Source organism: Alligator sinensis, unplaced genomic scaffold, assembly GCF_000455745.1.
Source record: "Alligator sinensis unplaced genomic scaffold, ASM45574v1 scaffold1295_1, whole genome shotgun sequence".
In the NCBI taxonomy this organism is placed as follows: Eukaryota; Metazoa; Chordata; order Crocodylia; family Alligatoridae; genus Alligator; species Alligator sinensis.
This window is the reverse complement of record NW_005841880.1, coordinates 289888-308566: the sequence shown is the minus strand read 5'-3', so window position 1 is coordinate 308566 and position 18679 is coordinate 289888. Positions and strand designations below refer to the sequence as shown.

The 18679-nt window shown below is 66.0% G+C and overlaps 2 protein-coding genes across 8 annotated transcripts in view; both read left to right on the top strand.

Annotated features, from left to right (window-relative positions):
- KCNN1 (potassium calcium-activated channel subfamily N member 1) overlaps positions 1–9561 on the top strand; it is a 28531-nt gene extending 18970 nt beyond the window's left edge. For 4 of the 6 annotated variants that reach the window (XM_006017418.2, XM_025196382.1, XM_025196384.1 and 1 more), the window contains exons 5-9: positions 4235–4376; positions 4811–4921; positions 5130–5257; positions 7811–7880; positions 8124–9561. In XM_006017418.2, the coding sequence (XP_006017480.1) occupies positions 4235–4376; positions 4811–4921; positions 5130–5257; positions 7811–7880; positions 8124–8429 (757 nt within the window). In that variant the 3' untranslated portion in view covers positions 8430–9561. Of the gene's footprint in view, positions 1–807; positions 3216–4234; positions 4377–4810; positions 4922–5129; positions 5258–7810; positions 7881–8123 lie in introns of those variants that run through there. The other 2 variants (XM_025196385.1, XR_003092544.1) reach the window with 2 other exon arrangements.
- A 2115-nt stretch (positions 9562–11676) lies between these two features.
- On the top strand, positions 11677–18536 carry OCEL1 (occludin/ELL domain containing 1). 2 transcript variants are annotated; one of them, XM_006017540.3, is made up of 6 exons: positions 11677–12683; positions 13847–14993; positions 15339–15529; positions 16101–16272; positions 17145–17195; positions 17823–18536. In XM_006017540.3, the coding sequence occupies exons 1-6, from the start codon at positions 12595–12597 to the stop codon at positions 17940–17942; spliced, it is 1770 nt and encodes a 589-aa protein (XP_006017602.1). In that variant the 5' UTR covers positions 11677–12594; the 3' UTR covers positions 17943–18536. The 2 variants fall into 2 exon arrangements, with proteins under 2 accessions (XP_006017602.1, XP_025052117.1); XM_025196332.1 differs by having other exon boundaries at positions 12581–12679.
- The last annotated feature ends 143 nt before the right edge of the window (positions 18537–18679 follow it).

The following is an 18679-nucleotide window of genomic DNA, read 5'->3' as shown; positions in this document are numbered from 1 at the left end:
GGCTCCAGCCACACCGTGCCACCCTGACCGTCTGGTGTCGGCATTGACCCGGCTGCATTGGGCCCCCAGCGCTCGCCACTGCCCCATAGAGCGTGCAAAGCCGCGGTCGTAATGCACCCAGCCCAGGCGCCGCACGGCCCAGTTTGACTGGGCGGCTCCCATGGGACTCGGGGTAGGAACCAAGGGGCGAGGGGAGCCTGGACAGCACCCTTGAGTCTCCTTTGCAGCCAGGACACAAAGGCGTGTTCCCTCCCTGGGCGAAAGATGAAGGGTCTCTGGCGCTCCCAGGCTGAGCTGCCCGCAGCCCCCGTGGGGGACTTGGTTTCCAGCTGCCCCCTGGTTCACAGCTCTGTGCACCCCGTTCCCCCTGCTCCTTCCCGGGTTCGAGTGCATGCCGGTGGGGCCATGCTGCCCCCGGCGCTGGAGGAGTTGGGGGTCCGTTGCCCTTGACCGGAGCCGGGGCAGGGGTGTCCAGCCAGCGCTGCCTAAGGGAGCTCCGGCTGCCGGTTGCCTGCACCCGGTGGGGGGCTGGCGCCCACGTCCGGTCCACGCGCGTGCGCTGTCTTCTCCCCCACCCTCTGCCCCCCAGCAGTGGGACTGCTCGTTAATCTGCTGTTGTTTTCCCTCTCTGATTGCTCTGCTGCTCGCAGGGACAAACTGTGAGTCCTGGTTCCTAGAACCCCATAGCCACGCTCCTGCACGGGACGCTGCCCCCACCCCTCACCCCCCACCCCTGCCCCAGCCCCCCCGTGCCCCAGGCTTGTGCCTGCCCAGAATTTAAGATTAGCTGCAGCCGGCGGTGGGGAGGGGGGCTGAGAAGTAGGGGTGCAGCCAGTAGCAAAGGGGCTGTGAACTTTGAAAGGAGCCTGGAGCCTTTTCACTTGGAACCTCTGCCTTTGGTCGGTGACGGGGGTGCCCCCACCCCCAGGACCCGGACCGGCTCTTGCACCCTTCTGCCTGGCCGAGGGGCGGGGGTGGCCCGGTTAGCCCCTACAGCTGAGCAGACCCCAGCCTGGCTTCCTCGTGCCTTGCTGGAGCGGATCCTGGCCATTCGGGGCTCCTGCTCCCGCCGTGCAAGCCGAAGCTGGCGGGAAGGAAGCTGCGGGGCCCGTCAGCAGCAGGAGCTGGGTGTCCTGGGTGGGTGGCAGTGAGGGCACGCGTTGGCATGGGCTGCAGCCAGGGCCCCCCGAGAAACAGGCTGGCCCGTGGCTCCCAGGTGCTGGGCAGGCAGATCCCTGCCCAGGGCATCCCGCCTTCGCCCACTGCCGGGGCCGCACTCCCCCTCCTCATGCCTCGCTCGCAGGGTGGGCTCAGGCCCTCTGGCCCCCGTGGCTGGCACCTCCGCGGCTGCTTCGGACACCTGGCCTGTGAAACACCCCCTTGCTGCTCAGCCGGCCTCCCTCCGCCACCCCCTGCTCGGAGATTTCCGCGTGCTTCCTGGCATCCCGAGGCCTCCAGGCTCCCTGGCCAAATAGGTGACTTGTCAGCCCCGTGGTGCAAGTGGGGAAACTGAGGCACGGGCAGCACGACCCCACAGCAAGTCTGGGGCTGGAGCCCCGGGCCGCAGAGCTCTCCCTGCGGTGCTGGGGGTCACCTCAGCCGGTGTGACGAGCTGCCAGAGCTCAGCGGGGACCTCCTCTGGGAGGAGCAAGGGGCATCCATCATCGTCGGTCGCGGGGGCCACGGCTGTGGCTGAACGCAGCCAGGTCTCGGTCTAGCGGCCTTTTTGGCGAGGGGCAGCTTGCTGCGCCTACATGCTTCTGCGCGTGCAGATGTACACGGGCACACATGCGTGCACAGGTGCACACGCACCTCTCCCCCCGCCCGCCCCAATTTTCCCAGGCTTCACCGGTGCGAGTTAACCTGCTGCGCTCTCAGCCATCCATCCATCCATCCATCCACCGGCCCCCACTGGCCTCACCTGCTCCACCCATAGTGCTTTGCGGTCCCCCCTCGCGCACACACACACATGCGCGTGCAAGGTGTCACCTCTGCACCCCGGCTGAGGTTCCAAGCCCCACTTTCAAAGGCTCACCCGTGCCCGTGGCCAGGGTGGTGGGGGGAGACGGGGACAGTGCCTGAAGCGGGGGTGTTGGAGGAACGCAGCAATCCTAAATTCAAAGTCTCATGCTTGCCGTGTTCGGGTCTGGCTGTCTCTCTGCTTGGGGTCGGATGGCCCTGTTCTCCTCTCCTCTCCCCCCGCCCCCTGCATGCCTCCGACGCCCGCTGCACAGCTCCGAGTCTCCCGGGACCTGTAAAGCTGCTCCGCGTCGGTCCTCCCACATCGGGCACCCGTCCCCCACCCCATCCTTCACTCGTTTTGCTGCGGGGTTTCCGGCCTGGGCACAAGGTCCCCCCGTGCAGGCCCTCGGTGCTGAGTCTGCCGCTCCCCAAGTTGGGTACATGGGTGGGGGGCAGAGGAGCAAGACAGAGCCTCGCAGGGACCCCCCTGGCAGCCTCCGAGCCTGTGACCCGTGGTTCCTCTCCATAGCCAGGGGACGGGGGGACTAGGAGGAAGCCCAGCCCCGAGAGGCCAGTGCACGACAGCAACCCCATTGCCTTAGCAAGGAGGGTGGACCTGGTGCCCTGGGTAGTGCCAGTTTGCACAGGAACGAATGCCACCCCCTCTCCGTGCTCCCCCCCGTGTCGTGCCCAGGAACGGGGTCTCGTGGCTCCCTGCGGATGATGAGGGATTCGAGGCTGGAAGAAACTGGTGGGCCAGAGCCTCGCGCCAGCCCACAGCAGAGTTCGGAGGTGGGGGCTCTGGTGTGGGGGTGCGGACCCCGCCGGCCGTGGCTCCGTGGGGTTCTCCTCTCCGGCTGGCTCGGAGGCCTGGGAGGGTGAAGGCCACGTCCCAGCTTGGTGCTGGCAGGACCGGCAGGCCTCCTAGCTGGGAGCTTTGGCCCGTTTTGAGAACAGGTGTTTTGGGAAGTGCTGGTGTTTGTGCAACCTTTGTGCCCCCCGTGGCCAGCTGCTCTCTAGGTTCGCAGATACCCAGGTCGTCTCTGGCCCAGGCCCACACATCTGGGGGCTTGGTCACGGACCCACTCTCCGCTGGGGCTGAGTCTCCCGCACCCTGCAGCTTCCCGGGCTTGGAGATCCCCAGGGGGAAGGGATGTTGTGTGTTGCAGATGGCTCCCTCCGAGGCCCTGGGGACGTACAGAGCTTCCCTGGAGGCACGAGCAGAAGGTGCCGGGAGGGTCCCTCCATATCCAGTGGGTGCAGACTTCAGCTCACCTGCAGCATGTCCCCGGGACGCGGGGAGGGTGCCCGTGTCCTGCACCGGCTTCTCTCCCTTCTGCCGAGGCTGGCATGCAGCATGCGAGGCGTGTGGCTGGCTGGCTCCATCATCCCATTGCCTGGCGCATCCCTGCCATGCCATACCCAAGCTCTGCACAGACATCGGGCTGATCCCTCGCACCTGCCCCCACCCCGTCATGCCCTAAAAGGTGGGGAGGGGTCCCCTGAGCTATTGCTGCACATCCCCGTGTGCCCCCGAGTCGGCGGGACCCTGAATCAGTGCTTTCCCGTAACGCGGGTGCCACCGATCTTCATCCAACGGGTCAGCCACAGGCCGCCTCCTCCGTGCCAGCCAGCCGGGCCAAAGGGCGACGGGCCCAAGGAGCCTCAGGAGGGGGCCAGCCATTTGGCTTTTTAAGGCTGTAAACCCCCAGCTGAGCCTGGGAGACGCTGGCGCCAGCCTTGCCGCGCTCCGTCCTGCCCTGGGATGCCTTGCCCGGCTCTCATTGGGGACCGGGGAGCTGCCCGCCGGTGCTCCCGGGCTGCTTTTTGCAGCTGGAGCTCCAGCTCTTGGGCCGGGTTTGTTTCCACTGGGCTGAATGCCGACCTCGGGCACCGGGGGGGGATGTGCGTGACCCCCACGGGCTTCAGGGAAAGCCCTGCAGCATTGCCCGGCCTGGCAAGCTGGCCTGGGCTCATTCCCCTGCCTGAGCCCGCGTTGCACTCGCAGGCCCTGGGAAGAAGGCGAGAGGAGACATCTAATCATTGAGACTCCCAGCTCCAGGGTCTCTGATGGATGCTGGGGCTGGCGGACGAGTTCCCCCTCGTAGCAGAGGTTCAAGTCTCATCCGCTGCCCAGAGCGTGCCCGAGGCAGCCCCGCGGCGTGGCCTGACGTTGGATTAAGATGCGATGCGCGACCTCCAAAATCCCGCCCCGGGGGACGGTGCCAGGCCCCCAGCGAGCTCTGACTGGCGCCTTCTTGCCCCTTGGCAGGTACCACGACAAGCAGGAGGTGACCAGCAATTTCCTGGGAGCCATGTGGCTGATCTCCATCACGTTCCTCTCCATCGGCTACGGCGACATGGTCCCCCACACCTACTGTGGGAAGGGCGTCTGCCTGCTCACCGGCATCATGGTAAGTCCGGACGGGTGCGGGTCGGGGGCAGAGATGCTGCGTCCGGAGTGCGCTGCGCGGGGATAAGTTCTGGGAGGGACGCTGCTGCTTTTCCAGCCCCGTCACCCCCTATTTTGGGGTAGGGACCATGGTGGAGCTGCAGCTGGAGCTGCAGGAGGGCCTTCCTCCGCTGGCAGCAGTAGTAGGCTGTTATTCTCTTCTAGGGAACAGCCTGGAGAGGCTGCTAAAGCTGATCTTGGCCCCTGCTCCCATCACCAGCGCTGTGTCCCCCAGCGGGGGCACCTGCTCATCCAGCCCCACCTCTCCCCATTGCAATCAGGCAGGGTTTGGCCCCCTCGTCTCCTAAGGAGGAGGCTCCTCTCTGCCCTCCTGCCGGCCTTGGATCCCCTTGCCTGCTGCAGCCCTGTAACCCCTTAACCCTGTCTCGCTCGCAGGGCGCCGGGTGCACGGCGCTGGTGGTCGCTGTGGTCGCCCGGAAGCTGGAACTCACCAAAGCTGAAAAACACGTGCACAACTTCATGATGGACACGCAGTTAACGAAGCGGGTAAGGCCTCCCCACAGCCTCCAGCCCGGCCTGCCCGCAGCCTCCGTGCCCCCGGGCACCTCCGCCCCTCGGGGGGCTTGCTGGAAGCGCAGCGCTCGCCCCCGGGCCCTGCGTTGGCGCCTCTACGGGGTGACTCTCACCCTCCGGGCTCCTCGCCCGGCGTCCCAGCTCAGCCCCTCCGCGGCCACGCTGATTCCTGTTCCCGCAGGTGAAAAACGCTGCTGCTAACGTACTCAGGGAAACGTGGCTCATCTACAAACACACCAAGCTGGTGAAGAAGATCGACCATGCCAAAGTTCGGAAACACCAGCGTAAGTTCCTCCAAGCCATCCATCAGTAAGTCCAACACCTTTACCTGCTTCGTATTCAGTCCCTCCGCAGCCTCCCGGCTCGGGCGCTGGGGGAGCGAGGTAGGGGGGCGGCAGGCAGGGGCTGGGGCACGACCGCGAGAGAGGAGGACGGGATTTTGGAGAGAGGCAATTCCCTCGCGATTCGGTTTGGCCGTCGCCGGCCGGCCCCGGGCAGAGCCGTGCGGGGGAATGAATTCCTGCCGAAGGTTTCTTCGAAAGGAAATGCGGCGCAGTGGGTTTTATCCCGGGGGTTTTCCCCTTTCCGGCTCCTGATGCGCGGCTTTCCAACCCGGAGCTCTTCCAGCCCGGCCGACGAGCGCCGGCTGCATCGCGAGGGGGAAACGGGGTGAAGCAGCCGGGGTCTCGCACTTGTCTTGTCCTTGAGGAGCCAGGGGCTTTGGCCAGCTTGGCCCTTGTTTCCTCCCGGCCGCCGACTGGCTGAGCTGCCAAATGGGGGAGGGAGTCCTCTTCCCATCGCTCTCCATCCCCCTCGGCTTTTCCGCCAGCTCCGCGTGAAATGTCTCCCGTCGCCCAATTTAGCACCTCCGTCTTCCTCCCTAAAGATACCCCCGGCCTCTCCCGTTCCCAAAGGGGTTTGTCTCAGCCCCTCGAGGCAGTGCAGTGCTGCAGGGTGGGAAGAAGGTGGGAAGCAGAGACGAGAGGCCTGGGGATGGTCACGGCCTGCTGGAATCGGCAGGGGTCCCCCCAGCTCCCGGGTCCCTGCGCCTGGTCGCTGTGGGCGAAAGGGCTTTGCTGGGCTGGGGTCCCTCTGCGAGCCGTGGGGCTGGCAGGGGCAGCCTGGGCACTGATGTGACGTGGGCAGGGCTCAGGATGCAGGATGGACCCTGCCCCCCCGAAAGCAAAGCCCGTAGCACCCTGCGGGGCACTGCTGTGTCTGTCTGTCTGGGCAGGGGTCAGGGTGTCTGCCCGGTCTCCGTCTGCAAGCTGGCTTGGCTTTGCTCCGATTTGTTTTCCCATGCGTGATGTGTGTCGCACGCCCCCCCCCCCCCCCCCCCACGCATGCGTCCTCACACTCATGCACGCTCACACAGAAAGGCCCCGCTCTGCACGGGGGTGGGGAGGGGAGCCATGGCTGCGGGGGAGATGCTGCTGCTGCTGCTGCTGCTGTCCCCAGCATTCGCCCCGGGTCTGGAGCAGGGGGACAGGTGGGTGTGCATGGGGATAGATGGGTGGGTAGGTGGCCCAGGACCCAAAGGGAGAGGGTGCAGGTGTGCTTCTTGGCCCATGAAGAGAGAAACTGAGGCAGGGTCCCTAAAGGTCACAGTCACAGCAGTTCTGCACCCAGCTACACGGGGCCCTGGGACAGCCCAGACCCCCGAGACCCAGCCAGGTGGTCAAGATGGGGCCAGGATTAGGGCCCGATCCTGCTGGCTTCTCCAGTAGGCACCAGTTAGCTCTCCCTCCCGCGGGGATGCAGCCTCCCCACGCCCCTGCCCTGTCTCTCAGCTGTGCACCCCCCAAACCATCGTCCGTGGGGATCAGCACCCCACATGCACGCTTTGGCCTCGCATCCCGGGCAGCCGGGTGCTGGCCAGGCCTCGGCCTCTGCAGGGAGCTCGGCGGGGCCAGGCCCACGGAGGGGCGGGCTGGGCCTCTGTGTGAGAGTGGGGCGCGGGCCGGGCGGGCGCGTGCGTGGGGCTCGTGTGTTATTAAACCTGTGTTGTGTTCTGTCTTTGTTCTGCCCGGCCCCTCCAGAGCTCAGAAGTAAGTGGCCTGCGGGAGCTGCCGGGCTCTAACGTGACCCTGTGTGTGCATGGCTTCATGTCGCGTGCTCGGGGGATCCTGCCCCATCCGGTGCCGCGGGGCGGGAGGGAGCAGGGGAGCTGCCCCCCTTGCCCACCCCGCGGGGCTTCTCCCTGGAGCCACTCCAGAAGTGTCCTGCCGTGTCAATCCAGGGGCTCCGACCGGGTGACCCCAGGTTTCCCATCAGCCTCGCAGCCATGCGGCTGTGCGGCAAAGGCCAGGCTAGAGCCAGCCGTCGTAGCATTGGCCCCTCCATGAGCTGCCTGGTCGAAACTCCAAAGCCCCAAAGTCGAACCTGCAGCCCTTGGCTGGTGGTGTTGTGGGGGGCTCGCAGCAGGGCTTGGCACGCAGGGAAGGAGCTGGGAACGGGGGCAGCGGTGTGGGGACAGACCTGGCGATGGGCTACGAGCTGGGCAGAGTTCAGGCTGGCTGCTGTGACCCCTGCCCGGCGTGGGCGAGAGCGGGGCCGTGCCGCGGGTTTGCTGCCGGGGCAGGGAGAGCAGGGGAGAGGGAAGCCGCTGGGCTCCTGGCTGCAGGCTCTGGGGTCCTGTGCGCCATCTCTGCCGGGTGCAGAGAGAAGCCTGCCCCTGGCCTCCCATCCCCGTCCCCTGGCTCTGGTGAGGGCACCCCACTCCCGAGGGAGCAGCCTGTCAGGAGTGGAGCCCCGTGCGCTCGCAGGGGTCCCCTGCACTGCGTGTCCCTTGGGGGGCCGGCCCAGGCACCCCCCGTCCTGCCGGGACGGCACTGACCCCCTGCCTCTCCCTTCACTTTTTAGATTAAGGAGTGTGAAAATGGAGCAGCGGAAGCTGAACGACCAGGCGAACACGCTGGTGGACTTGGCCAAGGTGAGCGGGCCGCGGTCGCTGGTTGGCACCGAGTTGCGGGCGGCACCCCGGGGCTCCTGGGCTCTGTGCCCAGCTCGGAGGGAGGAGGCTGTAGCCGTTCCAGCAGCCAGGACTTGCGGGTTCAATCCCCGGGTCCGGTGCATCCTGGGGCACCTCCCTTTGCTCCCCAGCAAATGGGTCCGAGATGGACCGGTGGAGCTGCCAACTGGGCACCGCTCAGCGCTGCCCTTTCTTGTCCCGCAGACCCAGAACGTCATGTACGACCTGGTGTCCGAGCTCCAGGAGCGCAACGAGGACCTGGAGAAGCGCATCAGCACCCTGGAGGGCAAGATCGATGCCCTGGGCCTCAGTATTCACGCCCTGCCGGGCCTCATCACCCAAGCCATAACCCAGCAGCAGCAGCAGCAGCGACGGGGCCAGGGCCCAGGCACGGGCACCGCTGCCCGCTTCTGCCCCGGCTCCAACAGCTCGGAGCGCTCCTCATGGACCCCCACGCGCCGGAGGAAGTCGCCGTCCACCGCGCCCCACACCTCCTCGGACAGCGGGTGACGGGCGGGCGGGCGGGCGGGCGCAGCGCCCACCTATGTCTGGCCATTGTGTGGCTGATCCTGGTAGCTTTGTTCTGTAAAGCCCTGTATAGTCAAACTCCTCGAGTCGGCCATGCTGGAGCGACGCCGCGGCCACCGCCTGGTGCTGCCCCGCAGCTGGGACCCCCCTGGCTCCAGCCCCGGCCCCCCCTTCTCTTGGGGTGAAGAGCTGGGTTGGGGGGAAGGAGCCGACTGCAGCCAGAGCTGCCGCGGCTCTGGAAGGCGTTGGTGGGACAAGCGGCAGCGGGGTTCAGCGGTTAGGGCAGCGTCTGGACTCCGGGGCGGGGGTTTAGTGGTGAGAGCCAGGGGGGCTGGGAGCCCGGACTCCCGGGTTCTGTGCCCAGATACAGGAAGGGGACGGTTCCCCGGTGGTGAGAGCCAGGCAGGGCCTGGGAGTCCCGACGTAGGGGCCGTATCCCTGGCTCTGCTGCTAAGTGACCTTGGCTACGTCACTTCACCTCTCTGTGCCTCAGTTTTCCCCATCTGTACAATGGGGGCAACGATGCTGACCGCCATCTAATGCTGTGAGATTCTCGGATGCAATATTACACCCCTGCGGACTGCAGGCGGGGTGGGCTGATGGGGTCCGGCCCAGGTAGCAGCTCCTGGCCGCCTGGCATTTGGGAACCAGGCTGACTCGTGGTCCAGCTGGGCCCTACTGTGGGGGTGAGGGGGTCCCCTGCATTCCTGGGGGAGCAGAGGCCAGGGGATGAGAGCTGGGGTGCAGAGAGGAGCGTCACCCAGACTCACGTGGGGGTCTGGGAGCGGGGTGAGGGCTGCGCTCCCGGCCTTGCGTTCCCCCTTGTCCCAGGCTGAAGGAAGCAAATTGCTCCCCTTGCACCGTCTGCCCTGCAGCGGGTCCCCTGCACCACGGCCGTGACCCTACAGCCCCTGAAGGCAGACGGGTGCAGTCAGGGACCTGGAGGAGCTGGGCCTGCAGGGCTGAGCAGGGGGCTCGCGGCCACCTCCCCCCCAGGAGACAGGTGGACCCATCGTGCCCCTGCAGAAGGCTGGGGTGAGGCACAGACCCCAGCCCCGAGGCCCTCAGCTGGCCCCTGAGCAGCCCTGAGCACCACGTCTTGCAGTGCATGGAGATGCGGGGGTGGGGGGAGGGAAGAGGTTGCGGGCTCATTGCAGCAGGAGGGGCCCACCCGATGGGGGGGGGGAGGGTCTGGTCCATCCCGGACTTGGAGCTCCCCTGTGGCCTGGGCAGGGGGTGCGCTGTGTGGCCGGGGCGGGGGTCCCGTCCGAGGGTGAAGGGAGCAGCCTTGGGCTGCTCCCTTGTATTTATGAATGGGGCCCACCCTGCTCTATCTGGAATAACCCATGATGTCGAAGGCCGGCGCAGCCAATCAGAGGCCTCGACGGGCTACCTGTTTTCCCAGGGCAGGACAGACCGTTCCATTGTGATTTACTGGAGGGCGGGAGGGAGGGCTGGGGGGGCACGTTTGAAGTGCTTTTGTAAGCAGCTGCAAAGCTGTGCTAGGATTTCCACCCCCGGCCAGGGCGCGGGGGTGTAGGGGAGGGATGCCCAGGGCCAGCCTGGATGCTGCCAGGCCCCAGGGCTTACGCTGGTGCATCCGGTACCGCTGGGCTGGTGCCAGTGTTGCCTGCAATGCGGGGATTTGGCCCCCGGGTCCTGCCTCGCTCCAGGGCTGGGCTGGACATCCTCTCCCTGGGCAGCCGGGTGCCAAGGGGCCAGGCCAGGACCGGGACTCGACAGCATCCCCAGAGGAATGGCTTGGGGAGCGCTTGAGAAAGGGAAACCTAATAAAACGAGAGCTGAACGCTGCGTCCGGTGTCATGTTTCGGCGGTGCGGACGAGGACGAGGTGGAGGAAGCCGGGGTGGGTTGCAGGCCCGTCGGGTCTGGGGCCTGCGGCTCGCTGGGCCTTTGCCTTGCTGTCCTGGGGCTGAGCAGGGCTGGGGCAGGAGGTGGACTGGGAAGGCATGGGGAAGCCTTGGGGTAAAGCCCTGCTCCTCCGTGCCCTGCGGACACCTGGGTTCTGCGCTGTCGGGCGTCCCCGTCCAGTGTACACCTGGCTCAGATGGGGGTAGACCCCCCCCATCTGGGCCTTTGCACAGTCCATATAGCATCCCCCAGCCCCGACGGCATCCCGCCAGCCTCTGCAACCCCCATTCATCCCTCCAAGCTGGGGCACACTTGTTTTGGGGGGTGGGGGAAGCCCCAGAGGAGGAGGGGCTGAGGCTGGGGTCCCAGAGGGCCGCAGGGGCTGCCCCCCTCCCTGCCCTTTGCCAGGGCCCATGCAGCCCAGTGGCAGGGGCTCTTGGCTGCAGCTGGGGCAGCCCAGAGCTGTGGCGCCCATGAGGCATGACATGAACCATGGCTGCTGACAGGGCTGGGGACCCCCACGGTCCCCGGCCCATCCATGCTGCGACCGCCCATGCCCCCAAGCTCTCCTTCCCCTCCAGGATCCAGGCTCTGGGCACCTACCTCATCCATCAGCCATGCAGAAGGAGCCGGGGCTGGCTCGGGCAGGCGGCATGTCCATGCACGGGGTGCCAGGCCCCAAGGCAGAGCCCTGCTCCAGCCAGCTCCTAAAACACAGCGTGGATCAGGAGAGCCCAGGACTGGGCTAGCAGGAGTGGCATGGGCATGGGCATGGGCAGAGCTGGGGGCCTGGGGCTAGGCCATGCCCCAGGCAGCACTCCCCACCTCTTGCTGCAGCAACTGTGACCCTAAAAGAGCCAAATACCTGCTGTGCAGGCACAGACCTCCCCTGCGGATGGGCATGTCTGACCACGGCCTGCCAGGCCCCACCACCCCCACGGCTTCCTTCGAACAGTGCTCAGAGTGAGGCCCCAGTGGCTGCACCCTCCCAGTCCCCCCAGTCACTGGGAGCAGCCCCTCCGCAGGCCTACAGCAGGCAGGCCAGTCGCACAGCAGGTGTAGGAGATGCATTGGAGAGTATCACATTCACCTGCGGCTGGTCCTTATTAAGGCCAGGGAGGGCTGGCAGGGCTCAGGCTTTGCAGGGAGGTGAGCTCTAGAGCAGGCGGTGATGCTCCGAGCAGAGCAGGCAGGTTTGGGGCAGGGAGCTGTAACCCCCCTGGGGAAAGGGACCGACTCCAGCTGGGCATTTCTGCCTGCGCAGCCCCAGCGCTGTGCTCGGGTGCAGCCTCGTGCCCCGCCGGGGCTGCAGGCAGAGCCTGGCTGCTTGGGGGAGGCTGGCTCCTGAGGCCCAGCCAGGCAGGGGTTCAGAGCCGGGCTGCAGCTGTCTCTCTCCTGCTTCTCCCTCCATTCCTGGTGGCTTCTGCTCCCTCGCAAGTGGCCGGCAGCGGAGTGTGAAGGAGACGGCCGGCCGGTGGGCTGCCAGGAGCGGGCAGGCTGCAGGGATGGATGGATGGATGTGAAGCGTGGGGGCGCAGCACCCTCTGCCGGCTGACCCCACACCTGAGCCAGGTCCTGGGGTCTGGGCTTCTGCAGAGGCGCCTCTGCCCCTTGGGCCTGCCGGCGTGGGGCTGGTCCCTGCCCGGCCTGGGGCAGCCCTGGCGTTCCCTGCTCGGCTGGGGCAAGGGTATGTCCTGGGCCCTGGACGCCAGCCTGACACCGCTCTGCTGCACTGCCCCTCCGCAGTGCCCTTGCCAGACTACTGACCCTGGGTCTGACCTCCGTTGCCTAGATGAGCCGGAGATAGGTGGGTTGGACTGGATGTGACCTCCTGAGGTCCCTTCCCACCCTCAGCTTCTGTGATTACAAAGCCCTGATGATGCTAACGAAGGACCCTCGTTAGCCACTGCCCTGTCACACGTTGGAGCTGTGCAGCGCCTGACCAGCAGTGGGTAGCAGCCGTCCACGCCCTGCCCGGCTCATGGCAGTGTCCAGCACCAGCCTACTACTGCTGCCGGCAGGAGCTGATCACGCTCCTCCAGCAGGTCCCCTACATCAGGGTTGGGGAACAGTCCAGGAGCCAAGCCCTGCTGCTGCCCCGGCTGGGAGGACCGGGTTGCACACTCATATGCGCATGCACGCACGCACGCACGCAGGCCTTATCCTGTTGACGCTCGGAGCCAGGCTCTGCTGGCTCTGCACACAGCGTTTCCTGGCAGCGGGGCCGTGGGCTGCACAGTTAATGTTTAACCAGAGGCAGATCCCGGCTGCGCTGGATGCGCACGGTGCCCGACGTCGCCCGGACCAGCGCTGGGGATGAGGAGCAGCCACGAGACCCCCGTGCCACGCAGCCCCTGAGCCGTGGGTAAGACAGATCCAGGGTCCCTGCGGCACGGTCTCCCCACTCGGGCTAATGGCCCCGGGGCTCGGGGTGGCGTTGGAGTCCGAGGGGGGCTGTGACCGTGAGACTGCCCTGCAAAGCTCCCTCTGCCACACGCCAGCCCGAGCCCGCTGCAGGGGTCTGCTCCCTCGGGGCTTGTTGGCAAGAACGGCAGGGAGGTGTTCCCGACTCTGGTGCCAGCCTTCTGCGGAGGGTGCTGAGCGCTGCCTTTAGCAGGCTGGGTCCTCTCCCCTGAAATGTCTTGTGAACTGCCAAGAGCTGCATGCATGTTGCGGACACCCAGCAACCCGTCCTTTGGACCCTGCCCGTTGCCTTGTGCTGCTTTCATTGTACAACGCCGAAGGCAGAAGTATGACTACAGATCTAGCATGGGGAGGCCCGGGCGGGACGTTGGCCCCGGCCTCTGGGGTGAAGGCCAGGGAGGCCTTTCTCCAAGCGGCTGCCTGGCTTGGAGGGCTGCTTGCCACCGTAGGGCTGGCCCAGCATTGCTCCCTGCCTATGTGCCAGAGGCTTGGTCCCTCCGGACGGCTGGGCGAAGCGCTGGGAGCCATCCCAAGTATCCCAAGAATTCGCTCACCTTTCAACAGCAGGAGCCGAAAAGCAGCATTGCTGCAGCGCAGCCCCGGGGTGCTGGTGGGGCCGGGGGCGCAGACTGCACCCGTGCACGGAGGGGGAGAGTCCACCCTGGGCTCTTGCAGGGAAGGGGCGTATGGGGCACGATGCTGCCCCGAGCAGCCGGGGAGCTCTGCCAGCGTCCGAGGCTTGGAAGCCGTTCGCAGGGACTGACGGGCGGGAGGGAAGGCGCGACGGGGCCCAGGCCAAGCCCTGGCTCATGGCTCCTGTCACACTAGCAGCGAGAGGCCCCTTGTGCTGGTGTTGCCCATGTGCACAGGGAGAGCAACCCTGGGCTCTGGGTCAACCCAGCCAAGGGGGAAACTGAGGCACAAAGGGGCAGTGACATACCAGGATACCCCACGCAGTCAGTGGCAGGGCTCAGACTGAGCCCAGGGCTCTGGCCGGTGCTCTAGCCACTTGGCAACGCTGCCCAGCAGAGCACAGACTTCAGGGGCTCCAGGCGAAGATGCCATTTGCAGTTGCACTGACTTCTTCCTCCTTCCTCCCTCCAGCTGCACTGGGCCCCGGCTGGGGCAGGAAGCAGGAGCAGGACCCCCGGCGCCCCCGTGGCTGGGTTGGAGCAGCCGAGGACACATGGCGAATGCCGCTTTCCCTGGAGCCACGGCCGCCCGTGAGAAGAGAAGGCCAGTCCTGACTTCGGGCAGCTTGCTGAGCTCCGCGGGGCTGACGTGGGTCACACCAGCCTCCATTGGGGTGTCTGGGGAGCCCTACCCCACCGGGAGCGACTCGCCCTGCTCCTCGGCACCCCCCCGGCCAGCCCAGCCTGCGGTGGGAGACGTTCCCCGTGGCTCGGGAAGACCCCCGTTGAAGCCCGTGCGGCGCTTCGTCCCGCGGTCCTGGAAGAGGTTTTTCCAGCGATGGAGGAGGGTGCCCGAGCCACGTCCCCTGCTGGCCCGTGCCCGGCCACACTCCCCACCCGTAAGTCCCCTGCTCATGCCTGCCTCTGACAGCAGCTCCCAGGAGCCCTCCTGGTCCAGCCCGAAGGCAGAGCCGGTGGGGGTGATGCTTCCCTCCGGCAGCCCCCCAGCCTGGTGCAGCGAGGAGGCCAAGCTGGAGGCCTATCGCCGCAAGTACGCCTACATGAAGTCCTGGCCGGGGCTGCTGCGGCTGCTGGCGGGGCTGCAGCTGCTGTGCGGGGGCATGGTCTTTGCGTGCGTTTGTGCCTACATCCAGAAGGACTATACCGGGGCCAGCCTAGTCGACAGTGGGCTCCTCGGGGCGGGCTATGGGGATGGCTACTACCAGCCGATGACGCCCTTCGTGCTGACGGCGGCCGGCCTGGCGTGGCTGGGCACAGTCACCCTGCTCAGCCTGGGCCTGACCCGGTACTACCGCTCCATCCTGCTGGACTCGCCTTGGTGGCCCCTGGCCGAGTTCGGCATCAACCTGGCCCTGTTCCTGCTCTACCTGGCAGCCGCCACCGTCTATGTCAACGACGTGACCCGCGGCGGCCTCTGCTACTCCCTCTTCTCCCGCGGCCCCCTCGTTGCTGCCCTGTGCCGCGTGGCGGGGGGGCAGGTGGCCGCCCTCGCCCTCCTCTTCATCACGGCCCTGCTATACCTGGCCAGCGCCCTGGTCTGCCTCAAGATGTGGAGGCACGAGACGGCGCGTAGGCACCGGGAGCCTGCCGAGGCACCGGTGAGTCCCCAGCGGGAGACCCCCTCGCCCTCTCGTGCCTCCCTGCAAGGTCAGCTCTCCCAGCGTCCCATCGACCCGGGGCCGTGGGAGCTCCGCAGTGCCGAGACGTGGCTCCGTCGGAGCACAGCCGGGCTCTTGATGTGCCTGGAGATGGCTCATCTCTCCAGTCCTGGGGGGGCTTATTGTACAGGGGGTCCCTGCCCCTCTCCTCCCGGCCTTCGCTCTGTGCACAGCCCCCTCCGGCACTGGCACGGACAGCCCCACACCCCAGCTCAGCCCTTCCCCAGCATTGGTGTGGCATCACACCCATAACACTGAGCCTCACGCCTCCCTCTTGTCTTGAAGCACAGCCCAGTCCTGCTACCAGCAAGACCCAAGCGCATCGTCTTCCAGGATGAGGTGGTGCCCGGGAGCCAGCGGGCGAAGGTCACCAAGTGCATCAGCTTCTCCGAGAAGGGTGGCGAGCCGGCCACCATGAGCTGCTCCATCCCCACGGGGCACACGCCCAAGCCACACGTCCTCCCAGACTATGTGGTGTAAGTAGTGGCCTCCTGCCCCCGGAGCAGGTGACGGCTAATCTGCCCTGGGTGCTGGTGCTGGAGAGAGGTCGCACTGTGCCCGTCTCTGCCGGGGCCTGCGCAGCAGTTGCACGGTTCGACCGCTGCCAGCTCCAGGGCAGCACCGTGGTCCTGGCACCACGTTGGTGCAGTCCTCCACTGGTTAATTAGTCTCATTTCTCATTAGGGCTGATTCTCCCAGGTGCGTTGCTCCTATGTAGAGCTCTGGCCTCAGCTGGGGGTGCTTGGGTGGCATGGATAGCAGGGTAACAGCAAGGAAGGCGTCTCAGCTGGGGGCTCATCGGCCTTTCCTGTTGAAGGGGTGTGGGGCAGGGGCTGCCTCTACCGTGGGTCTCTGCAGTGCCCCGCTCAAGTGGCTTTGTCTCTCTGGGGGTCTCCAGATCTTCCCATAGCTGAGCCCCCACCAAGCTGCAGGCACCTCCCTTCCTGCCACACATCTCTGATTTATTCCCACCCCATGCCTGGCCCCATTAGCAGGCTCTAACCCCTGCTAGGATGAACCGAGTCTTCCCTCTTAACCCCCGGGCAGGAAGTACCCGGCGATCAGCAGCCCGGAGGAGAGGGAGAAGTACAAGGCCGTCTTCAACGACCAGTACGCGGAGTACCGGGAGCTGCACGGCGAGGTGCGCGCCGCGCTGCAGAAGTTTCAGGAGCTGGATGCCATGATGGGCCGGCTGCCGCGGCGCGCGCTCAGCAGACAGGTCGGTGCCTCCTGCTAGGTCCCAGGTGGGGGAAGCCCCCGCGAGGGCTCTGGTCTGATCTGGTGGGTCAGCGCAGCGGGCTGGCCCCTCGCCCGCAGACCTGGTGCTGGGGGCCTGGGCAGGAGCCTTAGACCGGAGTGGAAGTAGCCGAGGCTCATGCAGCTGTTGAGAGATGATGGATGGAGTTGCTGGTGCTCGGGAAGTTTGGCTTGGACCGGGGCTGCTGGGCTCTGCGCCTGCCACAGCTGCCTGGCGGAAGCCGGTGCAAGTCAAACCCTTGTGACCCTCCAGGTTGTTAGTGGCCTTGGAGGCTCGATATGCGCTTGGGGAGGAAACCCAGGCTCGTGGGAGCAATGGGAACTACTTAAGGCTGGTGACAAAGCCAGGCTAGTGATTTGGGTCACTAATGCACACCCAGCTTGTGTGTGTGTGCCCGCTCTCCTGCACTCCAGCTTTCATGCATGTGTGTGTCTGTGCGCACCCACTAACCTGACTTGGTCTGCAGTGTATTCCCTGACAGCACTTTTGGGACAAATCTATGGAGAATTTACCCCTTCCCTTCACTGCTTTGATACCCCCGTGGTATTGACCCCCCTCCAAGGCTGCTAGCTACCTTCACAAGAACAGCTGCTGCCTAACAGGAAGCGCTTTAGTTTTCTGGCATCCAAGATCTGAGCTGGCAGCTGCTAGAGAACTAAGCAGCCTTCCTGCCTGCATTGTGATGTCTCAGCTGGAGGCAGGTTCCTCCCGTCTCCAGGCCCCAGACCCTCTGCTCTCTCCTCCACCGAAGAGCAGGCCTAGCGAGGCATGGCCAATGTGGCTGGGCAGTGGGGCACTGCTCTGCTGCTCACGTGCTGCTTTGTGCTTTGCAGGAACAGAGCCGGGTCTCCAATGTCTGGAAGGAGTACAAGAAGAAGAGAAATGTGAGTAGGGGCCTGGATTTTTCCCCGTGTCCCGGCTGCAACCTCCAGCAAAGGGGTGGGAAGGGGGAGAGCTGAGCTGGGAGGGCGCACGCTGCACCAGGGCTCAGGACCCTTCTACACTCACCATTGAATCTGGATTGAGGAACCCAGGAGCTCTCCTCGAATAAATCCTAGTGCGGATGCTCTCCTGAGCTAGGAGAGCCTTGTTCTGCATTCGGAGGATCCCCTTTGAAAGTGGGGTTGGCTGAAGCTCGGCTGGTTGTGGCTCTTGACCAAACCTGGGCCAGGCTCTTTGCAGCAGAGGGGCCCGTTGTGGTGGGCACAGCCCAGGGCTCCTTGTGGTAGCTAAAACGGGGGGTCCCTTTCATGGCAGCTGGGCATGGACAGCCCCTGTGCTTCACAGCAGCCTGGCATTGCAGCCTTGTGGGAACGCCTCTGGCTTTCCCACCCCAGGGCTTGGGGCGGTGTCCTGGGCCAGTGCTCCCACTCTCTTCTGCAGGGAGCATGAGCTGTTTAGGGCCTAGGCCTGGACAAATGGGGCTCAGCTCTCCCCAGCTGGGGCTGGGGTGGGCCAAATCCCAGCTTCGCCTGAGCCCTCACTGCAGCCTGCCCCTTCCGGCCCTGCAGGATCCTGCCTTCCTGGAGAAGAAGGAGCGCTGCGACTACCTGAAGAAGAAGCTCACCCACCTCAAGGCGCAGATCCAGGACTATGACTGCACGGCGAAAGAGGGCTCTGTGTACTTCTGAGCCGGCGGTGGCACGGAGCAGCCCTGCCCTGGCCCCGGGACTGCCTGCTCCCGCTGCCAGGCTGGCCTGGTGCGCACTGAGTGCTCAAGCGGAGAGAGGACAAGGGGATGGGACCCGTGGCTTCACGGATCCCACGCACGCTGCCGGCTTGTGCAGGCAGGTCCTGTCTCTGCCCTCGTGGCCAGCTGGGCTGGGCCTACCAGCAGGGATGCCCCACGCTCTCCAGCGGGCACCCAAGTGGGTGCTGCAGCAGTCTCGGAGGGAGTCACCTGAATGCACCGTGCTCCCTGCCTGCCTGGCTGCGCGCCCCTGGAGCCAGGCTGGATGAGCACCCCGTGCCCCCAGCTGCGCTCTGGAGAAGTGTGCTGTTGCACTGTGCAATAAAAGCTGACTGCAGCTGTGTGCCACAAGCAGGTGTTTAGTGGGTGGCAAAGCGGTGCCCGGGCAGGGGTGCATGTACCCCCAGGCTGGGGCAGGGCAGGGGCCTCGGCCGGCGGCGAAGAAGGGCTACTCCCACCCTCCCCTGCCTTTGGCTCCCAGCACAGGGGAGAAAGCCTCGTGGGCCGGCGGCGCGGAGCCGGAGCCCTCCGTCCCGGGGCAGAAGTCGCTCCCCCGTGCCTGGCTCCTTCCCCGCCCTGCTGCAACCTGGGAGTTTCAGCCAGAAAATGCCTCTGAGAAAGCAAAGCAAAGCAAAGCAGCTTCTGCCGCCCAGGGCTGCGGCCGGGGGGAGGGCCGTG